This window comes from Tachysurus fulvidraco, chromosome 3 (assembly GCF_022655615.1).
Source record: "Tachysurus fulvidraco isolate hzauxx_2018 chromosome 3, HZAU_PFXX_2.0, whole genome shotgun sequence".
In the NCBI taxonomy this organism is placed as follows: domain Eukaryota; kingdom Metazoa; phylum Chordata; class Actinopteri; order Siluriformes; family Bagridae; genus Tachysurus; species Tachysurus fulvidraco.
Genome location: NC_062520.1, coordinates 23,766,861 through 23,793,209, shown reverse-complemented (window position 1 = coordinate 23,793,209; position 26,349 = coordinate 23,766,861). Strand labels below are relative to the sequence as shown.

At 34.5% G+C, this 26,349-nt stretch overlaps 1 protein-coding gene across 1 annotated transcript; it reads left to right on the top strand.

Annotated features, from left to right (window-relative positions):
- Positions 1-1,144: 1,144 nt before the first annotated feature.
- LOC125140841 (carcinoembryonic antigen-related cell adhesion molecule 5-like) lies at positions 1,145-24,703 on the top strand. The gene is given in 22 exon segments (XM_047811011.1): positions 1,145-1,294; positions 1,942-2,256; positions 3,161-3,436; positions 3,567-3,833; positions 5,408-5,537; positions 5,858-5,895; positions 6,090-6,112; positions 8,080-8,154; positions 8,272-8,292; positions 8,516-8,624; positions 12,419-12,562; positions 12,763-13,077; positions 15,307-15,582; positions 15,714-15,980; positions 16,952-17,227; positions 17,358-17,624; positions 19,689-19,756; positions 19,759-19,826; positions 20,218-20,255; positions 21,476-21,498; positions 22,465-22,572; positions 23,936-24,703. Coding segments are annotated over 22 exon segments (3,213 nt in total). The 5' UTR covers positions 1,145-1,242; the 3' UTR covers positions 23,993-24,703.
- The last annotated feature ends 1,646 nt before the right edge of the window (positions 24,704-26,349 follow it).

Here is a 26,349-nt window from a genome sequence, read left to right as displayed (position 1 = left end):
TGACTGAGTGAACATTCTTTTGTGACTGGAGTTTTAATTAACCAGACAGAATTGCACTCTCAGGCCATATGAGAGATAATAATCTCCATCTAATCCTTGGTCGTCTTCTGGGTCCTATTCCTGTTTGACATGTCCAAAACACCTTCCCTAATTCACTAGAGGACAGATATCAACTGGTCTGAGAAAAACGAAGAGGAAGAGAAAGTGAATATATGGTTAAACACTGACCAAAGCATGCTGATTAAGCCAAAAGTAAGATTCCACACTTCAGAGAAAAACATGATTTAGATTAAAAAAAATTCTGTATGAATGATTAAAATAAATAAAGGCAGTCAAAGCCTATGCATTTTATATTTCACTTTGTTTGCTCTTGTAAGCTATACACTAGTGTTTATCCTGTCCTGTAATGAAAGAGATACATTAGTGTGAATAATATTGTTTAAAGGGTTACTGATCTGCTTTCTGACAGACAGATATAAATATCAGGCATCTGAATTTAAAGCTTTTATAATTTTTCCTGTAATTCATAAGAGGTATAGATAAATCAAATATTTCTATTGTGATTTGTGTAAATATGGAAATTATCATTAATCTGACAGTCTGTTCTGTTCTCTGTTTAGTGATTTTATAGTGATTTCTATTGAACAGAAAATGTATACATGACCCTCATCTTACATAAACATAATGATGTAATATCCTTTAACTGTCTTTAGTAGAGAGTGAAATAAAAGCAAAGCAGTGAAAGTTTTGCTTTTCAGTGTGACACATTTGTGAATAGAAAAACCATCTTTGTAATTTATTTTAACTTTTATCTACAGATGCTTTTTGTTCTTTTCTGACACTGAATCTTCTCCATACTTTATTAGACTTAATGTACTGTATAGCTTGATATTGTGACTGTGTAGAACTGTATTTAACCAGTAGAGGGCACTGTTTGATCAGTGTCGGTAGCTCATAACTGGCATATTCAGAAATGATCTTTCAGATATTAACTGAGGTGAACATCTTATATTGCTATAGCAACATAAATAGGTTTGACATCTGAAGATAATTAGCATAAACAAAGTTTTGTTCAAAGGTCACAGATTATGACACTCGTCCCTTGGCTAGTTATACAGTTACAAAGGCGGAAACTGAATATAACACTATTTTATCCACTGAAGCCTGAAGTGATTATTCACTACAGATCTCTCTTTAGTGACGATTATTGAGTAGCAGTGGTGGAGCTCCGGATCTCTCCTGATGGATTTACACACTGTGTGCTGCAGTCTGCTTCTGCTACTGACATGTTCAGGTGACTCTCTCTCTCTCTCTCTCTCTCTCTCTCTCTCTCTCTCTCTCTCTCTCTCTCTCTCTCCCTAATAAGGTCACAAATGTAACATTTTTGTTTTTTTGAACAATAAAATTGTAATGTGAAAATGTAATAATCATCACAGGATCTATTCCTTTTTTGTTGTATTTTCATCTCATTACTTGTTTAATGTAATTAATGTAATGTATCTGCTTATAATAATCTAATTTCACCCTAAAGCTTGGTGTTGTTTTCTGATCAAAAACAAAATCTACAGTTAATAATCTACAGTTAATAATAATCTCCTGCATGGACATTATCTGCTTGACCGTTAGGGGGCGTTCCGGCAGTGTTTTCAGTCACGTGTCTTGTCTCGCTCACCTGTTTGTTATTGGGTTCATTATTAGATGTATTTATTTCCTCTGCGTTGCATTTAGCTTCACTTCATCATTCTTTTGTCGGCGTCAGTGTTTTGGTTTCTGTTTTATTTTTTGGTTTGTGTATTTATTTTGTGTGTCTTTGTTAATAAAATCTGTTTTTATTTTATATCCCTACATTTGGGTCTGCTTTTATTCCTGCGATTTCTGACCGCAGACGAATAAATGAGGACTAAACGAAAGCTAAACGTATATATTTGTTTATTCACACAGGTCGAGGTTTTGGCCAAGTGTTGGAATTACCTGAGAGTATAAATAAAACAGTTGGGGAGAATGTAGTATTTACCCCAAAACGTCTTCCTGATCCTCCTCACTACATAGTCAGATGGAGTTTTAAAACAACGACCATTCTTACTGGACCACCGAATGGATTTATTATAACAGCACCGTACAAAGGCAGAGTCAGTTTTAACACCACATCTTTAGCTCTGGAGCTCAGGAGCCTGACTGAGAGTGATACTGGACAATATGTACTGATTGTAGACACTACAACTAGTTACATTGCTCACACCTCACTGCTGGTGCTTGGTGAGTAAAAAAAAACTTTTAAACACAACAGTTTTACAGTTTCTTATTTTGTTAATAATTCTTAAGTCATCAGTACAGTTAAGCTCTATTCACAAACTGGTGCTTGACAATGCCTCTGATTCTATAAGAGACTTCCTCTAAACATTCATTAAAATGTAACAAAGAAATTTTTATTAAAGAGTTTATATTATTTATTGTATATCAGTATTGTTTGAGTTGAATATTTTAGTGAATTTAAATATCTCTTAATATTACTATTATATTATTAAATATCAATGTTGTGCTGCTTGTTTATTAAGTAAAGACACTTTTTTGATGGACATTGAAGCCTAGGTGGAAATCTTGTATTAAGCCACAACACAGGGATATTGGGATAAGGATATCCCCAACTACAGTGAAAAAAATTAATATGTTGAGTGCACTGGGTTGTTTGGGGGCGTATTCATATTATTAGTTTTTGAATCCAAATCTCTGTTAATGAGCCATTATATGTACATAATAAGGGCTTTCCTTATTTTAATAACCACCAGCTGCAATATGTTTACAGTAGAGCTTGAAATAGTATAAAATTGTGTCCATTTAAATAGTATTAATTATTAATCATCTTTATAATATATTAGTTATAGAAAATTGCTGTATGAATTACACAAAACTGTTGTTGAAACTTGAACCTGTGTTTTCAGCCATTTAGGTAATTCCTTGGTTTTGAGAGTATTTCTTCATTTCAGAGATAAATATTGTATAATTATTGTATAATTTTACTTATTATTTTAAGTTTATTTTACTACAAAAGTATAGTTTAAAAATATCTTTATTATTTTTATCCTTTTTTCCACTTATTTTGTGTTGAAAGCTTGTGTGTTAAATTGTGTGTCTGAGCCCTGTTCCACATTTTAACCCCCAGTTCCAGTCACCAATGTTACCATAGTACCAAGTCAAACAGAGCTGGTTGAAAACAACACTGTGAGTTTTGTCTGCTCTGCATCTGGTTCCTCTCTCTCATTTATTTGACTGAATGGCAGCTCTGAGATAATGGCAGGGGAGCGAGTCCAGATAACAGACAACAACAGCAATCTGACCATTACCAGTGTGATGAGAGGTGACACAGGCCCATACGAGTGTGAGGCATACAACAGCATCAGCAGAAAAAAGAGTCTCCCATTCAGCCTCATCATTTACTGTGAGTCATGTTATATCATGCAACTTGTTAACAGTCATGAGGTTTATCCAACAATCATGCATGTTATACCTGGTCTCCACAAGACCATGATGGCTCTAAAGACGACTAAATATGGACTGTTCCATTGCAGATGGTCCTGAAAATGTTGCTGCAGCAGCAGATCCAGAGGAACCCTTCTACAGTTCTGGGTCTAATCTCAAATTAAACTGCTCAGCTGAGTCCAGGCCTGCTGCTGAGTTTCAGTGGGCTGTGAATGGATTAGAGCTTGGTGAAATGGGCCAAGAGCTCAAACTGTACAACATTCAGATCAGTCAAAGTGGTAATTACACCTGTATAGCCCATAACACACAGACCCTACAATACTCTGTGTCTGAACCCATCAGCATCACTATACTAGGTGGGTTATAGTTTAGTTATTGAAATCATTTGCAACAAAATGAAATTCAAATCAAAGCAGTTTCCCCGGAAATGTGGAGAAGTTTTATTGTTGCTGAAATGTTGGTGAAAACAGAAAAACTGTAAATAAACTAGTTAACCTGAAAAACATTGACAGATTAATCTCTTTACAAAGAAAGTGAAAATGGATTGATACAATATTTTGAACTCACAAGGAAGCGGTTACATTTAACTATAATTTAATTAATATGTTTTATACAGTATTATGTAAGGAATAAACAGAGTTGTAGCATGCTGTTATAGGAAAATAATTAATTATGGGTTGTCATTTTTCAGTGAAAACCTGTGTCTCCTGTGAGTCTCCTGACAATGAGCAATCCTTCCTTAGTTGTTAAATAATTATCTCCTTACAAAAAGCCTCAGATTATAAATAACACAATCTTTTAGGCTTAGGCTAAAGGTGATGCTTCTGCTGTACATGTCCCTCTGAATTACTATAGAAATTATATTGTAGTAGAACTAACGTTTAATTTAAAGCATTATTTCTATTATTTTGATTTCTATTTGCACTTTGCGGAAATTACCCATGTTTCAAATATTTTGATAACTCAGATGTCTTTATCATATAAATATAATCTAGTGGCGAGGGGTGTTAAGTCAGTGTTTAGAAAAAGTCTTCAAATTTCCTGTGACCTTTTTCCTTATTAAAACTCTGCTTTTGAGGGAATTTCTTGAATGTGAAGTTTATTAAGTGCTAATACTTGTAGGGCTTTTGATACTCTATTAGCTAATATTATTTTAAATAATTAAGTAAAGTGATTACAGTATTATCTTGATCGTACAAGTAGATCATTGATATTTAGTCTTAACTGTACTGACTGTCTCGGATAAAGCGGTAGAAAATGAGTGAGTGAGAGAGTGTACTGACTGTCCTAATAGTGTTTCTAGTGATTACTGTATTACTGTTTTGATTATAGATTTGTGTCTAAATCTATTGTGAACTACCATGTATCCGAGTCCTGTATTACATTTTAATCCCCAGTGTCAGTCTCTTATGTTGCCATAATACCAAGTCTAAAAGAAGTAAGAATGTAAGTAAATTAGACCCTCATCTCTTTCTTTTATATAGCTGAATGGCAGCTCTGAGGTAACGGCAGGGGAGCAAGTCCAGCTAACAGACAACAACAGAAATTTGACCATTATTCTTTTGCAGTTGCATGGGTGTTTTTCCAGGTGTTTGTACTGTATATACAGTATTTTGGCTTCGTAGTAACTGTATGACACTATTGTTAATTATACAGTACAATATGTTTTGGTTATTAAAGTCATATTTTTCAGCTAATAGAGGAAAATGAATTTGCTATAATACAGGGGTATGTAATTAGAGGTTAAGTGAGGAAATGAATTAGGAAGCTCTCATGTTATAGGGAGTGTGGGCTATACAGATACTCTGTTGGAGTTTTCACTTAACCATAAGGTTTTTCTGTGTCATGTAAAAAGGTTATTTTAAAAAAATGACAGTCAATTGTAACAGGTTCTTATAAAATAATCTGCAGTTTTCTTTTTTTTTATTAGATAGTGGGAGTGAAGGAGGAGATGGAGATTCACTGTCTGCAGGAGCTATAGCTGGGATTGTTATTGGAGTTTTATTAGCTATTGCTGCAATTGCTGGTTTGATTTTCTATTTTGTGAAAGTAAAAGAAGTGTAAGTAAATTAGACCCTTAATTTCTAATCTACTTGTTATTTCATATATGGGTATTTAATGCATTTATTTCTACATGAGTTATAAACATGTATTTTTTAAAAAGTGAACAAGTCAGAATCATAACTGATTAATTGTTCAGAATTTTAACTCTTAACACTTAAAGTGCTGTTTATATGAAGGTGAAGTAAATTTGAAATCAAATCTAAATGTATGTGTTCATCAAGATTTATGTCTTGTTGTTGCTAACTGTCTTGTAAAATGTGATACCACTTCAATCTGTATGAGACTATAAGCTGGACTACATTTTACTGTCATTCAGGCCAAGAACAAACTCCAGAGGAAATAACCAGAGTGGAGGTTTGTGTGAAGATCTTCAGTCATTGATAAATATTTGCTCAGTGTTAAAGACCAGACATTAGCTGATGGCATTGTTATGAGATATGATTATGCCATTTCTGGGATATTCTGTGTTTGTTTAGACTGTACAGTATTTATATACACCATCATTTACTACAACATAATGATTTATTTATATATTCTTTCTTATACAGCAACACATAATGCAGGTGGACATGTAAGTCAGTTTCTTTATTCAAGAACAAAAAGTGGTGATATTAGGAAAATGTGGAAATTTGAAGAAACAAGATACACTGCAAGATATTTTAATTAAGCTGCTGGAATGACTGTACTTCGTCCCACAGCATGTGTACATAGATTACTGTGTGTTGTGCTGGTTAAAGTCGTGAAGTTACATTGACTCTAATTTGTACTAATTATTAGGGCCCGAGCACTGATGCTGCGAAGCCCTATTGTTTTTGCTCTGGTTTATTAGGGCCCGAGCACCAATGGTGCGAAGCCCTATTGTTTTTGCTCGGGTTTATTAGGGCCCGAGCACTGATGGTGCAAAGCTCTATTGTTTTTATTCAGATTTATTTATTTATTTATTTATTTATTTATTTATTTATTTATTTATTTAGCACACATTGGCCAATTGGGGTCCCTTAACATGTTCGAAAACTCTTGAAATTTGGCACACACGTCAGAGTCGGGCGACGCTAGGCTTGGGCAAAGGCTGGAATACGGGCGTGGCAGGGGGGCTCTGTCGCGCCCCCTGTAATGAAAAAACAAACATTTGTGCACAGATCGGGCAATTATGTACGCACATGTATGAGAGTTGTTACGCATATAGATCTCATCGACCCGAACATCTTTCACGCTCTAAACTATGAGCTCCGCCCAACAGGAAGTCGGCCATTTTGGATTATTTCATAATTGCATGCGGTGAACTTTTAAGTAGTCCTCCTAGGGATTTCATGCGATTGACATCAAACGTGGTGAACATGATGCCGAGACATTGCACTTGCTAAATTACGAAGGGGTTATGGATATCTCGAACGGTGCTGCCATGGCGAGGCGAAGAAGTTATGGCGAATTCAGAGAAACAGGAAATGTCTTCTACCTAAGGCAAAAAATGTCTTATTGTGATGACACGCGGTGTGTATGTTCGGCCAAGGATTCCGATCGCAGCGATGTGCTTATTGTGAATCTCGGACATAGCGCCACCAACAGGCGCCAGGAAGTGTGTCATTCACAACAGTTGCATGTGGTGAACTTTTTAAATACTCCTCCTAGGACATTCATGCGATTGACACCAAAAGAGGTGAACATGATGCCGAGACGTTGTAGATGTTAATTACGAAGGGATTTTTGATATCTCGAACGGTGCTGCCATGGCGAGGCGACTAATTTATGGCGCATTCAGAGAAACAGGAAGTGTCTTCTATCTAAGGCAAAAAATGTCTTATTGAGATGACACACGGTGTGTATGTTCGGCCAAGGATTCCAATCGCATCGATGTGCCTATTGTGAATCTCCGACATAGCGCCACCAACAGGCGCCAGGAAGTGTGTAAGTCACAAAGGTGGATTTTTTTCACAGTTGCATGCAATGAACTTTTAGATACTCCTCCTAGAGGATTCATGCGATTGAATCTAATGCAAAATTGCAAACGGATTTTTGATATCTCAAACACCGTTGCCATGGCATCGTGTCAAAGTTTACTTTTATTTCAGGCATATTTAAGGCTTTTGGTGTTCTTAGATTAACTTGAAATTTGACATACATCACATTTGTCGGCTCTTAAGTGTGGACAAAAAGGTCAGACAAAGGTGTGTCTCTTAAGTGGCTCACTAGCGCCCCCATTTGTCTAACATTTGGGGTTTCATTTACCTACAGTCTATTAATTTCATTTGTACATTATTGCTATTACACTATTACACTATTGCTATACAGCAAGATATTGATTTTAGATTCTCTTTATGTTTAAAGCTGCTGGGACGATTATACTTCCTCCAGTAGCATGTAGAAGCCATAAATTAGTCTGTGTTGTGCATGAACTTACATTGACTCAAATGTGTTCTAAACTATGAGCTGAAAACTGTCAGCTGAAAACTTAATAATCATCAGTAAACACACAGTTTACTAAATGTATGTCATAAATGTAATTATTTACCCATTTTACAATGTTTTTTTTATTTTTAGGATACATACTATGAAAATATGGTCGGTTCCCAAAATAAGAACCCTGTGATGCGTCATACACCTAACCCTGATGAGGTAGACAGTCCATTTATTTGCTCTGTACACCAGTATTAATGAATATAACAATTTTTATTCTGACATTTTGTGATGTCCAGTACAGCTTATTGAATTTATTTATTACTAACTATCTAGGGAGTAATATATGAAAACCCCTGACATGCCAGCTCTTTTTAGATAATGAGGTAAGTAGCTTTACTTCAGTTATATTCAGGACCAGAATAAGTTTCATCAAAGTAGTAGGTTGGAGAAATACACATGCAGTATAGCATTGAAGTGAACTCCAGAATAACTCATGCAACAAATGATATTTAAGAAATATTGCACAAGCAGGAGTTCTGTTATATTGAACATCAGCATGGCTGTGATTTGGTTGTAGGCACGAGGTTACAGGTATAGTGCTGCAAGTAATCACAGCTGTGCTGATATTCACTACAACTGCAAGAAATTGATGAGTAACGGACATTTCAGACATAGTATTACCAAAGGTACAGTATTGTGAATTTTATTTCACTCTTAAATAAAATAAATCCTCAAGATGACACACCAGATAGAGCATGTTTTCATGCAATACAGAGGCAGACAGACAACCCGGAGTAAGTGTAGTAACAGTGTAGTTAAGTGGATTGAGACAATCAGTGAAATGTTTGTGTTACTCTAAATATTGGCACTCCATGAATATCAGAGCCTATTTTTATTAAAAAAAAAAAAAATCAACATACTTTCTCTTGTAATGGCTAAGAAGGTTATAGGCACTTCATGCATTTCGTGCCCAATTTTTCACAGTTATAACAGTCATTGTTCACAAGAACTCGTTTACAGTAGCTATAACACAATTCTGTTTGTAGCGTGACTGATCCTTGCTGATGTTCAGGTGATGCATTTTGTGAGCTGCTTTCATGCAGCCCTTAAGAACTACTTAAAACATGGCTACCACAAAACTCAGTTAAACTCTGTACTACTCTGACTCTGTAAAACTGTATGCTCATCTATCCTCTTCTTGGCACGTTTACGAACATTCCAGACATTTGAATTTTTGACCTCCTCTTATTCCTTATCGGTGAAGTTTATGGTCTTTTCAGAAAAATCCTCCTGTACCAGCATTTAACTCTTCTAGTCTAGGCTTTGTTACATCTTACATTTATTTTTGAGTCATGTAATTCTTATTCAGTTTCAAAAACTTTTGCTGAAGGATTATTTTGTAAAATGTTTGTTTAAACCCAGTTCAGGAAGAAAGACATGATTGTGTGATCAACACCCTGTTATCTGTTATACTGTAGGGATTACAGAGGACAAATGTCACCAGCTCTGGGAAGAGGAAGTAACAGTGAATATTTGATTGGTGTCAAGAGAGAGAAAACATTATGATTTTTAAGTATCTTTATAAATAATTATAGCATGAGTAGAAGTCTATACATTTGAGAGATCTGATAGATGAAAATGTTTAAAAACATGTACGTGTAGTAATTTTATAAGAAAATAAATATCACTTTATCCATTCTAATGTACTTAAGTGAAATTAACTTATTCTAGGTAGTTGTTATACTTAGTCTTATTATACTGTTATTTATAGTGTTGTTTATCTGGTCTTCACGTAGCCTTTGATAAGAAATATCCTTGAATATTTTATTACCCTGCTTTCCATCTTGTTTTTTTTCTTCATTTAAAGCAGAAAACTGTCACTGTTTTCTAATGACAATTCTAGATATAATCTGTAAAATCATTTATTAGCCATATGTGTCTAATTTTCATGTTTGAAACTCCCTCTTTTATCCTGACGCCAATCACTGAAACACAGAACACTCATTAGGAAAATCAGCCACACTTCCTCAATCCAGCATCCTTTCATAAGCAATCTCTATTGTCTCGATTTCCCTGTTAAGTATTTGTTACATTTCATATTGGTTATGCATTGTATCATGTACAGTCTGGATATACAGTATGCATGTCTTTGCTTTGTTTCTTTGCTATGTGTTTTTCCTAATAAATACTTGATAATATTCCACTATTGCTAATTAGTTCATCCAGCTAATATTCCTTTTAGGAAGTAAAATAAAACATCAGGAAGATGAGGAAGAAAATGAAAGCTGTTTGTCTTTTTAAAGTAACTAGATAAAACATAAAAAGAAAAAAATTTCTACTGAATCAAGGATTCATCAGTTTACAAATCTTTTAAAGTGGTTAGAGATTATATTGATTATCACCCAGGCTAAACTTTAAAGATTTTTAAAAACTTGCTTATATTAAAAACAGCTCTAAGGCAACACAACCATCAGACATCAGAAAGAAGATTTAAGGTGACATCATTGTTATCCAAAAACTCTAAGCTATAGTACATCAGAATGAAGGCTCCACCAAACCCCAGGAAGCCTTTGGCATGAAGGTGTGTAATATTGCTGAACCATGTAGTGATGCTAAACGTCTGCTGGACTATTAAAGCAAAAAAAAAAAAGTGTGCTGATTATTGAGAGTTGATGTGGGGAATTTCTCTACTAAGTCTCTTTTTCACTTCATTACAGATGCTTTTTATTCATAGTCACAATGTAGCTTTACACAAATCCAGGTTTGAATTTAATGTTATTCAGTAAACCTAATAAACAGAGATGATGGTGGTAATAACAACAAGAACAACAAACCTCCCTGTGATTACATGATAAACAAATCCCGAGGGGAACCAGATTCAAAAGCGCAGCCATCCTCATCTTGGTGACACCGATAATACTCTTCACCCCCAACCAAACCATGGCTTGGCATAATGTTTGTATAACAGTACATGGTAACAGTACATCTGTTTGTTCGTAATTAATGTTAACACTATATAACAAGATTAGGCTAAACTGTAAAAAGTAAATCAGACTTTATAAAAGGTCAATACCTTTCAGAAACTGTCTATAAATAAAACAATAACAATTTTAACTGTTTTGCTATAAAATAAATTCCATTCTATGTCAAAATCACCAGCTACTGGCTGATATTAGATATTTCCAGTGAATACAGTAAACACTCATACAGTATGTGTACTGATAAGCCCATAATGTCAGCTATCCCAAATGACGATAAAAATTATTATAAATTCAGGCAGCAGAGACACAAGCTTATTACTCAAAACCACACAGAAGCAGACGATGGCAAATGATATTCAATTAAACAAAGAAAATATATTTGTTGTCAAAAAATACCCAAGAAACTGCTGCTATTGCTGTGATATTTCACTGTAACATCTGAACGGCAAATTATATGCAGTGAATTGAATTTTCAGTTACATTAATGCCTGAAGTCGGGCACATAATGAGATATTAAGGTGAATCCTTGAAGCACCAAAACAGAATGGGGATGAATTTAATAGCTAATAATATCTTCTGTTCCCCAAGCAGAGATATGAGCCTGATTGGACTGACGGTGGCGCTGTAGTGTTGTATTCGATATTCATTACAGAATAGTACAAGATTCTTAGAGATCTTCCTTCTTCACGTACTTTCCATTAATCTCCAAATGGATATGACTTTTTGTACGCAACACTGCTGATTACAGTAGGTTCACTCAATTATATTTGGAGCATTGTATGTGAGTTATTGTTGGTTTTAATTTAATTCAGGTTTGTGATGTTGCCATTCATCAACATTGTATTTAAGTTTGAATTCTAGTCTAATGCTTACAGTATATCCCATAAATATTTCCTAATCTGTAAATGGATCTGTAATCATCACTCATTACAAAAAAACATGAACATGTCCATCTCTGCATCATCTTTTTTCAGATCAAAGTCACACACTTTATTTCATTTGTTTCCAAACTAAAATGATGACTTCTTGGCTCAAGCTATAAACAAACAAACAAAAAAACAAACAATATTTGAATAAAATTATTGTAAAAAATATTGTTATTGTTGTTCTTATTGTTGTTCTTGTTCTTATTGTTGTTATTATTATTATTATTATTATTATTATTATTATTATTATTATTATTATTATTATTATTATTTATATTGTGGTTTTCATTGCATACGATGTTGAATGCAATTAGAATAAACGAATTTTTATACCGTTTTTTTTTCTCAAATATACTGTATCGTACATTCAGTGGCTATGAAACTGATCACCTGACAATAAGGTGGATAATAAAGGCGGAACCTGAATGTAAAGATCTGGGGGAAACCGGAGGAGGAGAATTACTCTAATAATGTTCCTGTAGGCAGTTCACTCTCTCAGTTCACTCCCTCAGTTCACTCTTGAATGTGTTTAACACTATTTACAAACCTGCTTTCCCCAGACGTTTACTTTCTAATTCGAGTTTGATCGCAACGGTTCATCTCGGTCATATCGAGTGAATAATCGGCACAATTCTCTCTTTAGGGACGATTATTGGTCTTTCCTGATGGATTTACACGCTGTGGGCTGCACTCTGTTTCTGCTGCTGACATGTTCAGGTGAGCACAATATTATACATATTTATATTTATACATCTATTATATGGTTATTTATTAAAGGAATACAGTGAGTAACTACAGTGTAGTGACCTTTAACATGGAAAATAAGCATTAACAATATAAAAATGTTCGTATTATTATTATTATTATTATTATTATTATTATTATTATTATTATTATTATTGTGTTTATTCACACAGGTCGAGGCTTTGGCCAAGTGTTGGAATTACCTGAGAGTATAATTAAAACAGTTGGGGAGAATGTAGTAATTACCCCAAAACGTCTTCCTGATCCTCCTCACTACGCAGTCAGATGGAGTGTTAATGAAACGATCATTCTTACTGGACCACCGAATGGAGTTACTATACCGCCACCGTACAAAGACAGAGTCAGTCTGGACACCACATCTTTAGCTCTGACGCTCAGGAGCCTGACTGAGAGTGATACTGGACAATATGTACTGACTGTAGACACTACAACTATTTACACTGCTCACACCTCACTGCTGGTACTTGGTGAGTAAAAAAAAAAAACTTTTTATAATATTTTTGCAGTAAGATATACCCTGTACAGTCCTTTTAAATAAAAGGATATTTTATAGCTTTACAGTTTATATTTTACAATAATATTTTTTTATCTATACTGTAAAAGCTGAATCCAGTTACAGGAATCACAAGCTGAATCCAGTTACAGTACACATCTACCAAATTGTTGAACATTATCATATTACTCATGCATTGTAAGTTTAGCAAAACATTATTTAGTTCCCTGCTTTCATGTGATCTTTTTAAATTGGAGAAAGAATATTGTCAAATATACTGTAACTAATAGAACTTTAGAGTTCTAAACAGATTTATTAATAGTTCTAAACAAATTTCTGTAATGATTTGCCTATGAATTATATGCCCTGTCACTGTCCACTCCATGTGTGCCACTGCAATTCTTCATCCATACTGCAGCAAAATCTCCAAAACCTTTTCAATGCTCCATGACTGGTGGCTAAAGATTGGTGACTGGTGGCCACATAACAAATCTGTAGTTCTATAATAACAGATTTATTGGACTAAAATACACTTTACTTACTTTTACTCACAGCTAATTCATTGCTAACAACTTTGAATATTTTTTTTTTTAAATTTTGATTGTGACAGGTACCTGGTGGTTATGCACAAATATAGTTTTGGTTTTGGTCCACGTAGGAAATCTGAGAAATAGACAGTTAACTGTTTACTGGCAATATCGTATTTCATCACATTTATGTTTCTAATACGCTGTTAAGTTCAACCAAATTAAAAGTACTTTGTTCCTGTATTTTTTTGTATCCAGTGTCTGGTGCATCAAATTGCAGTGTCCAACAGTAGCCAGCAAGCATTGACAGATTCCGGTTGCTTTCTTTGGAGCAATGTCCTGGTAGCAATGTCCATCTTATTCTTGGGAAACCGTAACAGATCTCCACAGATATTCCAGTTGTAATTGCTGCACTGGATGTGCTTCAGTAACATTTTCATTTTATCGTAGGTTTCTTTCATGTGTGCTGCATAGCCATTGCCATTGTGTAACAAAACAGTTTTGAGGCTTAACATTGACGAATCAATAAAGAGACGCCACTCTTGCAGGTCCAACAGTAGCTAGCAAGCATTGATGGATTCCGGTTGCTCTGATATCGTTTTTCCTTCGTAGCAATGTCCTGGTGAAACCTTTCACCATGTATGTCACTGTCCAAGTGCAAGTGGAGGATATTAATCTTAAATGACATGTTGCACTTCATCGTTTTGTATGCTCTGAGAAGTTTGTCTACCAGCTGAATGTAATGTAGGGCTCTGTACAGTAATTGCCAAAATAATTGTCAGAAACATCTTTGTTGGCTTTCCAGGCAATAATTTCTCGCCCAACTAACAGATCTTCGAAGCGCTTGTCACTCATAACATGTCTGAGTTGAGGGCAAACAAAAATGCCCTCTTTTATCTTACCCTCACTTATTCTTGGGACCCAGTAACTTTCAGATCTCCACAGATATTCCAGTTGTACTTGCTGTACTGGATGTGCTTCAGCAACATTTTCATGTTATCGTAGGTTTCTTTTATGTGTGCTGCATAGCCATTGCAATTGTGTAACAAAACAGCTTTGAGGCTTAACATTGACAAATCAATAAAGAGACGCCACACTTGTGGGTAATAGTCACAACCCAAAGCAGAGAACAATCATTTGATGTCATCAGAGAAACAGAGACTGTCAACTTGTGCAAAGAATTTGGTTATATCATTTTGGCGGCTTCGAAAAATAGAAGTTTTCGTACCTGGTAACAGCAAACACCATTTCTGCAGTCTCAAACCCAGCAATTCGGCTTTTGCTTTTGACAGAACCAAATCTCTGTCCAGATCGTTTACTTCTGACTATGTTATGAGATGTGAATTGCCTGATAAGCACGGTTTAAAATCCGGATCAATGTCACTGTCAGTTCCCTGCATTCCAGTGTCTCTATCTGGTTCGTCTAAGGTCCATTCCTCTGGTAGTTACGGAATTGGAAGTCTGTTGTCATGTGGCACAGGTCTCATTGCTGAAGGCAGATTAGGGTATTCAATTGACTTCTATTTTTTGCAGAGAAACCAGACACATTAATCAAACAGAAGTAACAGTCCGTCACATGGTCTTTCTGTTCTTGCCATATTGTTAAATTTGCATTAAAATCTTATTTGTACTGGTGTCCATCTACAGTAAGCCCTGTACTACATTTTAACCCCCAGTTCCAGTCTCCAACGTTACCATAGTACCAAGTCAAACAGAGCTGGTTGAATTCAACACTGTGAGTTTCGTCTGTTCTGCATCTGGCTCCTTTCTTTCATTTATTTGGCTGAATGGAAGCTCTGCGATAACGGCAGGGGAGCGAGTCCAGCTAACAGACAACAACAGCAAACTGACCATTACCAGTGTGAGGAGAGGTGACACAGGCCCATACGAGTGTGAAGCATACAACAGTATCAGCAGAAATAGGAGTCTCCCATTGAACCTTACCATTTACTGTGAGTCATTTCATATCATGCAACTTGTTGACAGTCATGATATTTATCAAAAAAATCCTTCATGTTATACTTGGTCTCCATAAGACCATGATGGCTCTAAAGATGACTAAATATGGACTGTTCCATTGCAGATGGTCCTGAAAATGTTGCTGCAGCAGCAGATCCAGAGGAACTCTTCTACAGTTCTGGGTCTAATCTCAAATTATACTGCTCAGCTGAGTCCAGGCCTGCTGCTGAGTTTCAGTGGGCTGTGAATGGAACAGAGCTTGTTGAAATGGGCCAAGTGCTCAAACTGAACAACATTCAGATCAGTCACAGTGGCAATTACACCTGCATAGCCCATAACACACAGACCCTACAAAACTCTGTGTCTGAACCCATCAGCGTCACTATACTAGGTGGGTTATAGATTAGTTATAGAAATCATGTTCAACAAAATTAATTTAAAATCAATGCAGCTCCGGAAATGCAGTAGATCGCAACAGAAGAAAGAATTAGATAAAATTGTAAATGAACTAGTTAACCTGAAAAACATTGACAAAATAAATCTCTTCACATAGGAAGTGAAAATGGATTGATACAATATTTTGAACTCACAAGGAAGTAAAACGATTACATTTAACTATAATTTAAGTAAGAGTTGTGGTATGCTGTTATAGGAAAATAATTAATTATGGGTTGTCATGTTTCAGTGAAAACCAGAGTCTCCTGTGATGAATGTTACAAAGCACGGACGATGAGCAATCCTTCCTTAGTTGTTAAATAATTATCTCCCTTCAAAATGCCTTAGATTATCAATAACACAAAATCTTTTAGGCTTAGGCTTAAGGCGATGCTTCTTCTGTACAAATCCCTCTGAATTCCTATAGAAATTATATTTTAGTAGAAATAACATTTAATAAAAAGTATCGCTGCTTTTAATTTTTATTTGCAGTTTGAGGAAAATAATTATGTTACAAAAACTATGAGAATTCATTTGTCATTATCATATAAATATAATCTAGTGGTGAGGGGTGAAAATAAGTCAGCGTTTTAAAAAGGCTCTGAATTTTCAGTGATCGTCTTCCTTATTAAAACTTTGGAGAGTACTTCTTGAATGTGAAGGTTATTAAATGCTACTGTGATACTTGTAGGGCTTTGCTTGACAGTACAAGTGAGTAATAATTATTTAAAATAATAGCTAATAGAGTAAGTAAAGTGATTACAGTATTTTTTTGATCGTAGGTCATTGATATTTAGACTAAACTGTACTGACAGGGCTAATAGTGTTTCTAGTGATTACTGTATTACTGTTTTGATTATAGATTAGTGCTGAGATCTTATGCAAAATGTCATGTATCTGAGTCCTGTATTACATTTTAATCCCCAGTGCTAGTCTCCAATGTTGCCATAACACAAAGTCTAAAAGAAGTTGAACTCAACAACACTGTGAGTTTCGTCTGCTCTGCGTCCGGCTCCTCTCTTTCATTTATTTGGCTGAATGGCAGCTCTGAGGTAACAGCAGGGGAGCGAGTTCAGCTAACAGACAACAATCGAAATTTGACCATTTTCAGTGTGATAAGAGGTGACACAGGCCCATACGAGTGTGAAGCATACAACAGCATCAGCAGAAACAAAAGTCTCCCATTTAGCCTCACCATTTACTGTGAGTCATTGCATATCATACGACTTGTTGGCAGTCATGAGGTTTATCCAACAATCCTTCATGATATACATGGTCTCCACAAGACCATGATGGCTCTAAAGACGACTAAATATGGACTGTTCCATTGCAGATGGCCCTGAAAATGTTGCTGCTGCAGTAGATCCAGAGGAACCCTTCTACAGTTCTGGGTCTAATCTCAAATTAAACTGCTCAGCTGAGTCCAGGCCTGCTGCTGAATTTCATTGGGCTGTGAATGGAACAGAGCTTGTTGAAAAGGGCCAAGTGCTCAAACTGAACAACATTCAGATCAGTCACAGTGGCAATTACACCTGCATAGCCCATAACACACAGACCCTACAATACTCTGTGTCTGAACCCATCAGCATCACTATACTAGGTGGGTTATAGATTAGTTATGGAAATCATGTTCAACAAAATTAAATTCATATCAAAGCAGCTCCCCAGAATTGTGGGGAATTTTCATTGTTGCTCAAATTTATTTCATATCAGTTCAACAATTATGCATTGCTGTAATGTGAATAGAATTGATGTGAGAATAAGTCAGATGCTAGAAAAGCACACAATATTTAAGAAATTCAGGATCTAAAACAAGTTTTAATCTGGTTTATTACCAATGTAATAATTTTCTGCTATGCAATCCAAATTCCCTCAGAATTCTATGTTTTAATAGAAAAAGGACTATAGATAAATAGATAAAGAAGTTGATCTACAAGTAGGAATGGATAAATTCCTTAAAAAAAATGATACACTGTATTTATGCCCAGCATTTCAGGTCACTGATATTTATCTTGATTTTATATCTTTACATAAAATACACTTTTCCAAGTTGCCTACAAAATAAATCCAAATCCAGCAAAGTTATAGCACTTGGCACATGGCTTTCTGTTCACTTCATATGATTGGTTTAACATAGTGGACAAACTCTAACAGATCAGCATTTGAAATTCAGTCACAGTATCAATGTAACATCAAACTGCTTTTGTAAAGGAAATAATTGTACTTATTTCTTTATCACAAATACTTTGTTTAAAAGTAATGCATTGGTAAGAATAGGCAAATGAAGAATGGCACAAATCGCATGCATTTAGGCATCTTTGCCACCAAGAGTATCCTAGTAGTTACAGGAAAAGCATATTTAACAAGACTTAAAACTAAATTAAATAACAAATATGGCTTTAGTTCAGATACTTAAAATATACAATTAGTATTGTAGGGAAATATAATACTAGTAGTACAACATAATTTTATTTTGTGAATCCTGTTGTCATTTGTTTGTGTCAGTCTAGCAAATTTTCTTACAACCATAAATACATTAAAGACAGCAGGCTGATTGATATCAGTGGATGTAAATGTGACTGCATATAGTTATGTTGCATTCTAGTGTTTTGTGATTGTTGTAATACTCAGTTTTAGAGGAAAAAGACACACACGCACGCGCGCACACACACACGCACACACACACACACACACACACACACACACACACACACACACACACACACACACACACACACACAAACACACACACATCAGCTAGGCTTTCTCTGTGTTTGTTCTTATAAGAAGTCTTTTTAGGGATGTTACATGTCCCAGTTACATGTTAAATTAAAATTTTCCATGATTTCTTCACTTAAGATCTACAGAATATGTTTTTTGCTTAATTTACCTTTCTGCTAATTCAAATGGCACTTTAAACCAGAATGATTTACAACAAATCCATGATGTTGCATGAATTCTGCAGCTTACAAAAAGTTAGTATTGTGATATATAAATTATATATTATTGGTACACAGGAGTGGACAAGGTTCTTATGCTTAATTGTCAGTGTGGATAATATATCAAAATCTCACTTTAAAAAATGTACTCCAGGTTTTAAATAAAGTTAAGTTTATGTCATGTTTTGTTCATGCAAAAACTAAAAATAAACTAAAGTGAAATTATTGGATGTAAACCATTCTGACTATTGTTTGCTTGATCTTGATGAGAAAAAAGTACACTGAAGGTCTAATTAATTTATGAAGTATTTTTTTCTCTTGAAAATGTAGTTTAGTAAGTGTGCAAATATACAATATCTATTTTATTATATTATATTATATATTCATATTTAGTTGAAACACAAATACCAAAACAATACTTTAGAATAGTAAAATTACTTTAAAATATTTCCAGGTCTCTTGGCACCAGTTCTTGAATGAGGTTTTTATCAAATAACTGATTTTAAACATGTCATTGTGTCAAACTGAACTGTATATCATGATGTACTAATGATTGATATTTCTGCCTTTCGATAAAATCGTATTATACCATTTACTGCAATTGTTCTTCACTAAGGTTGTTAAATTTAAGCTTGTGCATTTAAGCTTATTTTAGCTTATTTATAAGTCTGTTCTGTAATAGAGACTGGGTAAAATAATATGATGATTTGTTTGTGTTCTCATAGACTCAGGTGGTGTTGGAGGAGATGAAGGTTCACTGTCTGCAGGAGCGATTGCTGGGATTGTTAAGTTTTTTGTTGAGTTTTATTATGTGTTGCTGCAATTGCTGGATTGATTTTCTACTTGGTGAGAGACAAAAAAAAGTAAGTGCATTAGTCTATAACTTTGTAATTTTATTTGTAATCTACTTTTTCACCATTTCTAAAATTTGGCTCAGTCCTGAATCAGCTTTGATGCAGATCTGTAAGTTGATCAGTTCTTTTATTAGGCCAAGCAAAAAAGTTGTGCCTTCTTTTATACGTAAATATCAGCGATGATGCAGATGCAGTGTTAAGTTCTTCCCCAGTCTAGTGCATTGTGCATTTCTTGTCTGGGTATTTCAGTCCTCCAGCATTTACTGGTTTGGTGTACAGCTTAATAAAGCAGAGCAAACTATTATTTTCTTATAGTATGTATAAGACAATTATTTAAATTATATTTTAAATACTTGTTGTAAACAGTTTTTCATTGCAAGAAATTGTCTTTAACCTGTAGGTCAGAAACAAACTCCAGTGGAAATAGGCAGAATGGAGGTATGCAGTCTATAAATATGTTTTGAAGGAAAAGTACATGTACATAAATGTAATATTGACATGTAGAATAATGTAAAATAATATTTATAGTATACACTTGCTCTCCACTTTAATATCCTCAGTCATGCGGGAGCTGCAAAGTGCATACAGTCATGCAAATACAGTTAAATAATTTTAATGAATGTTCATATTAATCATCAGAATATGGAAAATTGTGATTGGCTGTTATGAGTATGTCACACGCAGTCTTTAGAGCGAAGGATCTGAAACGTGTTCTTAATAAGGGAGATAAGAGGAGAAAATTCAGACTGGTCTGAGCTAACAAGAGGTCTATAGTGACTTAAATAAACACTCTTTACAACCATAGTGAGTAGAAAAGCATCTCAAAACATACAATAGATCAAACCTTGAGGTGGATGAGCTACAACAGCAGTAGACCACATCAGGTCCCACTGCTGTCAGCCAAGAACAAAGCTCTGAGGTCAAGACTAGACAGTTAAAGACTGGAAAAATACCAGGTGGTTTTCTTTTTTTTTCTTTTTCAACTGACCGCTTTTAATCCAGTGAGCCGGTGCTCATGATAGCTTCAAATTTATGTTCTTGCTTGTTAGGAGAGGAACCTGACATAGTCTTCCGCTGTTGTCACACATTTACCTCAAGGCTTGATGTTTTGTACATGATGAGGTGCTTTTCTGCTCACCACGGTCATAACGAGATGAGTTACTATATCCTTTATGGCAACTTTAAACCAATCTGGGTATTTTCCACTGACCTCACTTATCTACAAGTTGTTTGCACCCACAGAACTGTTGTTTGCTCAGTGTTCTTTTTTTTTTGCACCATTCTGTGAAAACTCTAGAGACTGTTGTGTGTGATAATCCCAGGCGATCAGCAGTTTCTGAAAAACTTAGCCCAACTGATAGTGACATTCATGTCTCAATCAAAGTCACAGAGATCCGATCTTTTCATCCATTCTGATGTTTGATATGAACATTAAATGAAGCTCTTGGTGTGTATCTGCATGATCTTGTGCATTGTGCTGCTTCCACATTACTGGCTGACTAGATAACAGCTTGAATGTGGACAGCGAGTGTATATGGTACACACTATGGTATCTCTTGTGTTAAACATAAATAATAAAAAACTTTATCATTGTCTAATGACATCCTAAAATATTTTAATATTCCTTTGCATAATGATAATATTGCTTCTTTCCACAGTAACACCAAATGAAGGACAGCATGTAAGTCATTGTGTTATACTCCATATACTCATGTTTATTACTTTACCATCAAATGACTTTTGGTAGTATTTATAATACAGAAGTAATTAAAATGTCAGACTCTTCCGGGTAGTGCAAAAAGATATCTCTTACCGTAAGCCACTGAGGACTTTGACCTGATACACCACATAGGCAGAGTTAACACTTGCCACTCTGGTAGATATGGATACAGTGAACCTTTCCAGTAAATAATATAGGAAAATAAGCTATACAGTACAGTGATAATTACTGAACTGAAAAATAAAACCATGTTTCCATATTGTTTTTTTTTTTCATTAACATCGACTTCATATACCTCACACAAGCAGTACACTGTGCACAAAACAAATATTATCTCTGTGGGAGTCTTGAAAAAAAACAACAATATAAATATCTTATTTTCTGATTGCTTAATTTCTAAAATGTTAGTTTTTTTTAATTGTTATTAAAATACATTTTTTCTTGAACTTCATGCCATTTGGAGACCATTCCATATTGCAAATCTTTCTGGAATGTAATAAACACAAAAATAAAGTACAGTAAATGTATGATATTAAAAATTTAAATAAAAAGTAAAGTAAATATTGTTAGATGTATATTTTCATCTGTAGTTTAGATTACAGTTTAATTTTATGACAGCGCTGAAACATATTTAGCTTGTTAAGTCTGAGTCACATTAGATACAATATGACAAAAACAGTAGCTTCCATAATGTGTTTTTTGAAGGAAATAATGTCTTTTGTTGTTGTAATTTGCAAATGAAAAATGACTTTCATTGTTGTGTTGATGCAACAATATAAAAACAGTTCTGAAATCTTTGAGCAGTAAACGCATACAGATATAGATGTTGGCATTGCATTACACATTGAATGTACATGCACAAATGAATCCTGTACCAGCCACACAATTACCCCTAGCTGCTGTAAACAGTCTCTCTTTGTGTTATAGGAATTACATTATGCTGAAGTCCGCCACAATCGGAAAAATCAAGGGCAGCCTGGATTAACAGCCACAACAACGGCTCCCACACCTTCTTATGTGCCTGGGAATAATAAGGTGATATAAAAAGTTCTGTTTTGTTTGGTTAAAGTCCCAAAACACTTTGTATCACAGTTATAACAACTAAATTGGAGAATTCACTGCTTGAAGTACAATAATTTCTGGGGTTTTTTCATAATCTCCCAGAGGTCAGATTTATCAATGCTTAGCCTCAGAATTACTAACAGTGGACAATTTTCACTACATAACATAAAATATATAGAGGAAGTTAAAATGACAGCATGTGCAGAATATGGTTGTATGAAGTTTTACACGTTATTAAGAACATTGTACAAAAGTATTAAAAAGTATTTCTTTTGAGCTGTTTTAATCTTTTGTCAGGTTTTCACATGAAAGTAAACTTTATGATTTATAAAAAAATGTTTTTTGTTTTAAAGCATCTATACTGTTTTGCTGTTAAAGTCTACAGCATTTCCTATTAGCTAGAATTTGATTGGCTAGCCAATTATGTTACCAACTGGAGTCAATTCTAATTTAATCTGGAATTAAAGAACATGCTGATTTAAACTATTACAAATAAGCTAACATCAACTGACTTTGCTCATTAATCAAGCATAGTGAAACTTTTTACTAATGTAATGCTATGGGAAATCATCCTCAGCGTTGATAGATAGATAGATAGATAGATAGATAGATAGATAGATAGATAGATAGATAGATAGATAGATAGATAGATAGATAGATAGATAGATAGATAGATAGATAGATAGATAGATAGATAGACAGACAGACAGACAGACAGACAGACAGACAGACAGACAGATTGTTTTGTTGTTGTTGTATATTTATTATTCATTTTAATTAAATATGTAAAGCAACTCCAGTTTGTCATGACAAGCTTCTTGCTACCAAAACAAACTGGAAGACTTTATTTGCAAGACCTTGTAGAAAGGAAATATGTTCTGAATTACAAAATAACAAAACAGTAAGGCAGAAAATGTAAAAAAAATTCTGGATCAACTCAGTCAAGTATAATGAAGATAGAAAATGGAGGCAAAGAGCTTCTAACTTTTTAATGGTTTGCTAGAACCAGTCATAGATGTACAACAAAATCAGAATCAGGTTTATTGCCAGGTACTGTAGGGTCTACATGTACAGGAATTTGTCTTGGGGTGTTGGTGCATATTACTAGTTGAGAAGAAGCATAAATATAAGAAACATAAAGATAAAAAAAACAATTGAATGTAAACAAGAATAGAAACATGAATTGTACACTAAGCAGGAGCATTTTTCACTTTCAGCATTGGGAAAACTCAACAACAGTTTGACTGACTTTATAAAAGGCTTTAAAAGGTTTGATGATAATAAAGATAGAGAATGCTGGAAAAGATAATAAATGACACTTTATCTTCTCTTCCAGACAGCAACATCTAATCCTGCAGGGCAAATCATTTATTCTGATGTGAGGAATTTATAGAGTGATGCGACATCGTTAGAGGTGGACCACACTTCTGAACGCCTCCTTAAAAAATGCACATTTCAGGAATTGTTCAAGAGCCAAATGTGGATTTGATTTACCAGCCATCGACGTGGAAAAGATAATCATCAATCCAAGATCTTAGTGTAACTGATTGTTTTTCTCTGAAGATTCTGCTCAATTAGGAACAGGTATATAGGTATAGCCATTTCAGTGCAACTCTGTGTCGATTCCCTGAAAAACAGACCCTGACTGTGTTTATAACCTTTGGACTCTGTTCCTCAGGGAACTGAAATGAGGAAGTAATAAAAGTTAGAAATTAACTGGATTTTTCAAATAAAAAGCAGTGCAATGTTTCCCGACATAAAGCAATATAAAATCATAAATTTCATACTTTATTCTAAAAGAAAATGCAAATATTTTTGTAATATATTTTTGTTTCATCTAGGCCTATGCCATTTTGTCCAAAATGTCTGTATATAATTGTTTTAACAATGCTAGGAATTCACACAAAACCACAGAAAGTTGTTAGAATTTTTATTTAACTTATTAACTCATGCTCTCAGCTCTTTATTTAGCATTTAACTAAACTTCACTGTATCTGTGACCAATGTTTCATTTACTGATTTATTGAAGAATTTATGCTGTTTATTTTCCCTAAAATTACTGTGACTAAACAAACAATAAAGCTCATTTTGCTGTCATTCATAATCAGTCTTGAATACTCATACGTTTTAAAAAATATTTCATATGAATTTAAAATTACTGTTATTTAAAAAATATATTTGCTTTTTTTTTATATAATACTTTGCTGAGATGTTGTTCTAGTTGCATGTCAAGCGCTATATAATACTGATGTTTGATAACATGCCTTTATGTTTTTTGATGCTTATAATAATAGTATTTTATAACCTTTATAACTAAAAAACATAGGTAGATAAACCGCTTGTATTTGTTAATGGACTGGTGTCTAACCAGGGTGCATTTTTGGCCCATGGCCAGAGTTTTATTGGGAAGGTTCCAGATGCACCATGATGACCCTTGACCATAAAAAGCAGTTAACGATGATTAATAAGTAACTCTTCTATATAAAGATTTCCAGAGAACAATGCAAATGTCCTGCCATAGCTTCTGAACAAGTCCTCCTATGACACATAGTAAATAGTTATGTAGACTTCTTAAATAAAGTCTTTTGCAACAAACATTTACACCAATATAGTTTATTCTGGGAGTCGTCAAATGGATTAAACACAAGTCTGATAGCTTTACAGTATATTATATTCATTATGCTGCAAAGGTCATTGAACATCACATTTTTCACAACAAAATGCCAAAATGTCCAACAAAAGCCAAATGTTGTGTTTTAATAGTTTTAACAGTTGTGTTTTAATTGTGCATTTTAAGTGAATGAATCTGGATAGTAGGTCTGTAACTGGACTGGACTGTAAATAGTTTTTGGGGCAGTTTCATCTAAACAAGAATAATGGTTATGAACTTCATATTAAAAGGTGAGTGGTAATGAAGTATTGCCATGCAATAAAATTAACATTCACAAACCTTTTCTTGTTGGCTGCAGAATTTAAATAATATTGCATGAACAGCACTCATTACATTAAGTGGTTACACATAGCTCAGTGATTAAGGTGTTGGACTACTGGTTGAAAAGGTCATAGGTTCAAATCCCAGGTCCACCAAGCTGCAACTGCTGGGCCCATGAGCAAGTCCCTTGACGCTCAGTTGGATAAACTTGCGTGTCCGCTAAATGCCGTAAATGTTTTATATACCCTTTATACAGTACATGCCATTTGCTGTCTACTAGAGGGTAGGGCAAAGGGTTATGGGCAATGGTTTTAACACCTTTACAGCATTACAACATAAAGCATTACAACATAAAGCATTCACACACACACACACACACACACACACAAAAAAATACTGTGTTCTTGTTTCAACATTTTAATGATCTGTTGCTTAAGTGTTGGTGTAATTGGTGTAATTTGTTGTGTAAAAGGAAATGTGTCTCCATGCAGAAAGTCTTTTCACAACTCACCAGTTACAGTGACTAAAAGAACAGAACATTATTGTGGGCAGATTTAAATCCCCTAGATGTTATTAGTTACAATTTGTATCAACACTAATCTTCTGTTTTTTTTCTTTATGTTAGATTTAGCGGATGTTAAAATAATTTGCATTTCCGAGGCAGACTCTATTATTTAAGGGTTAAGAAGGTCAAGCAGTGACTGGGGAAGTAGATAATGTAAATTTACCAAAATTTACAAGCCAAAGGATTGTGTAAGGACTACATAAAATGAATGTTTGATTAAATGAACAGTAGGAACATATCGTTCCACTGCAGA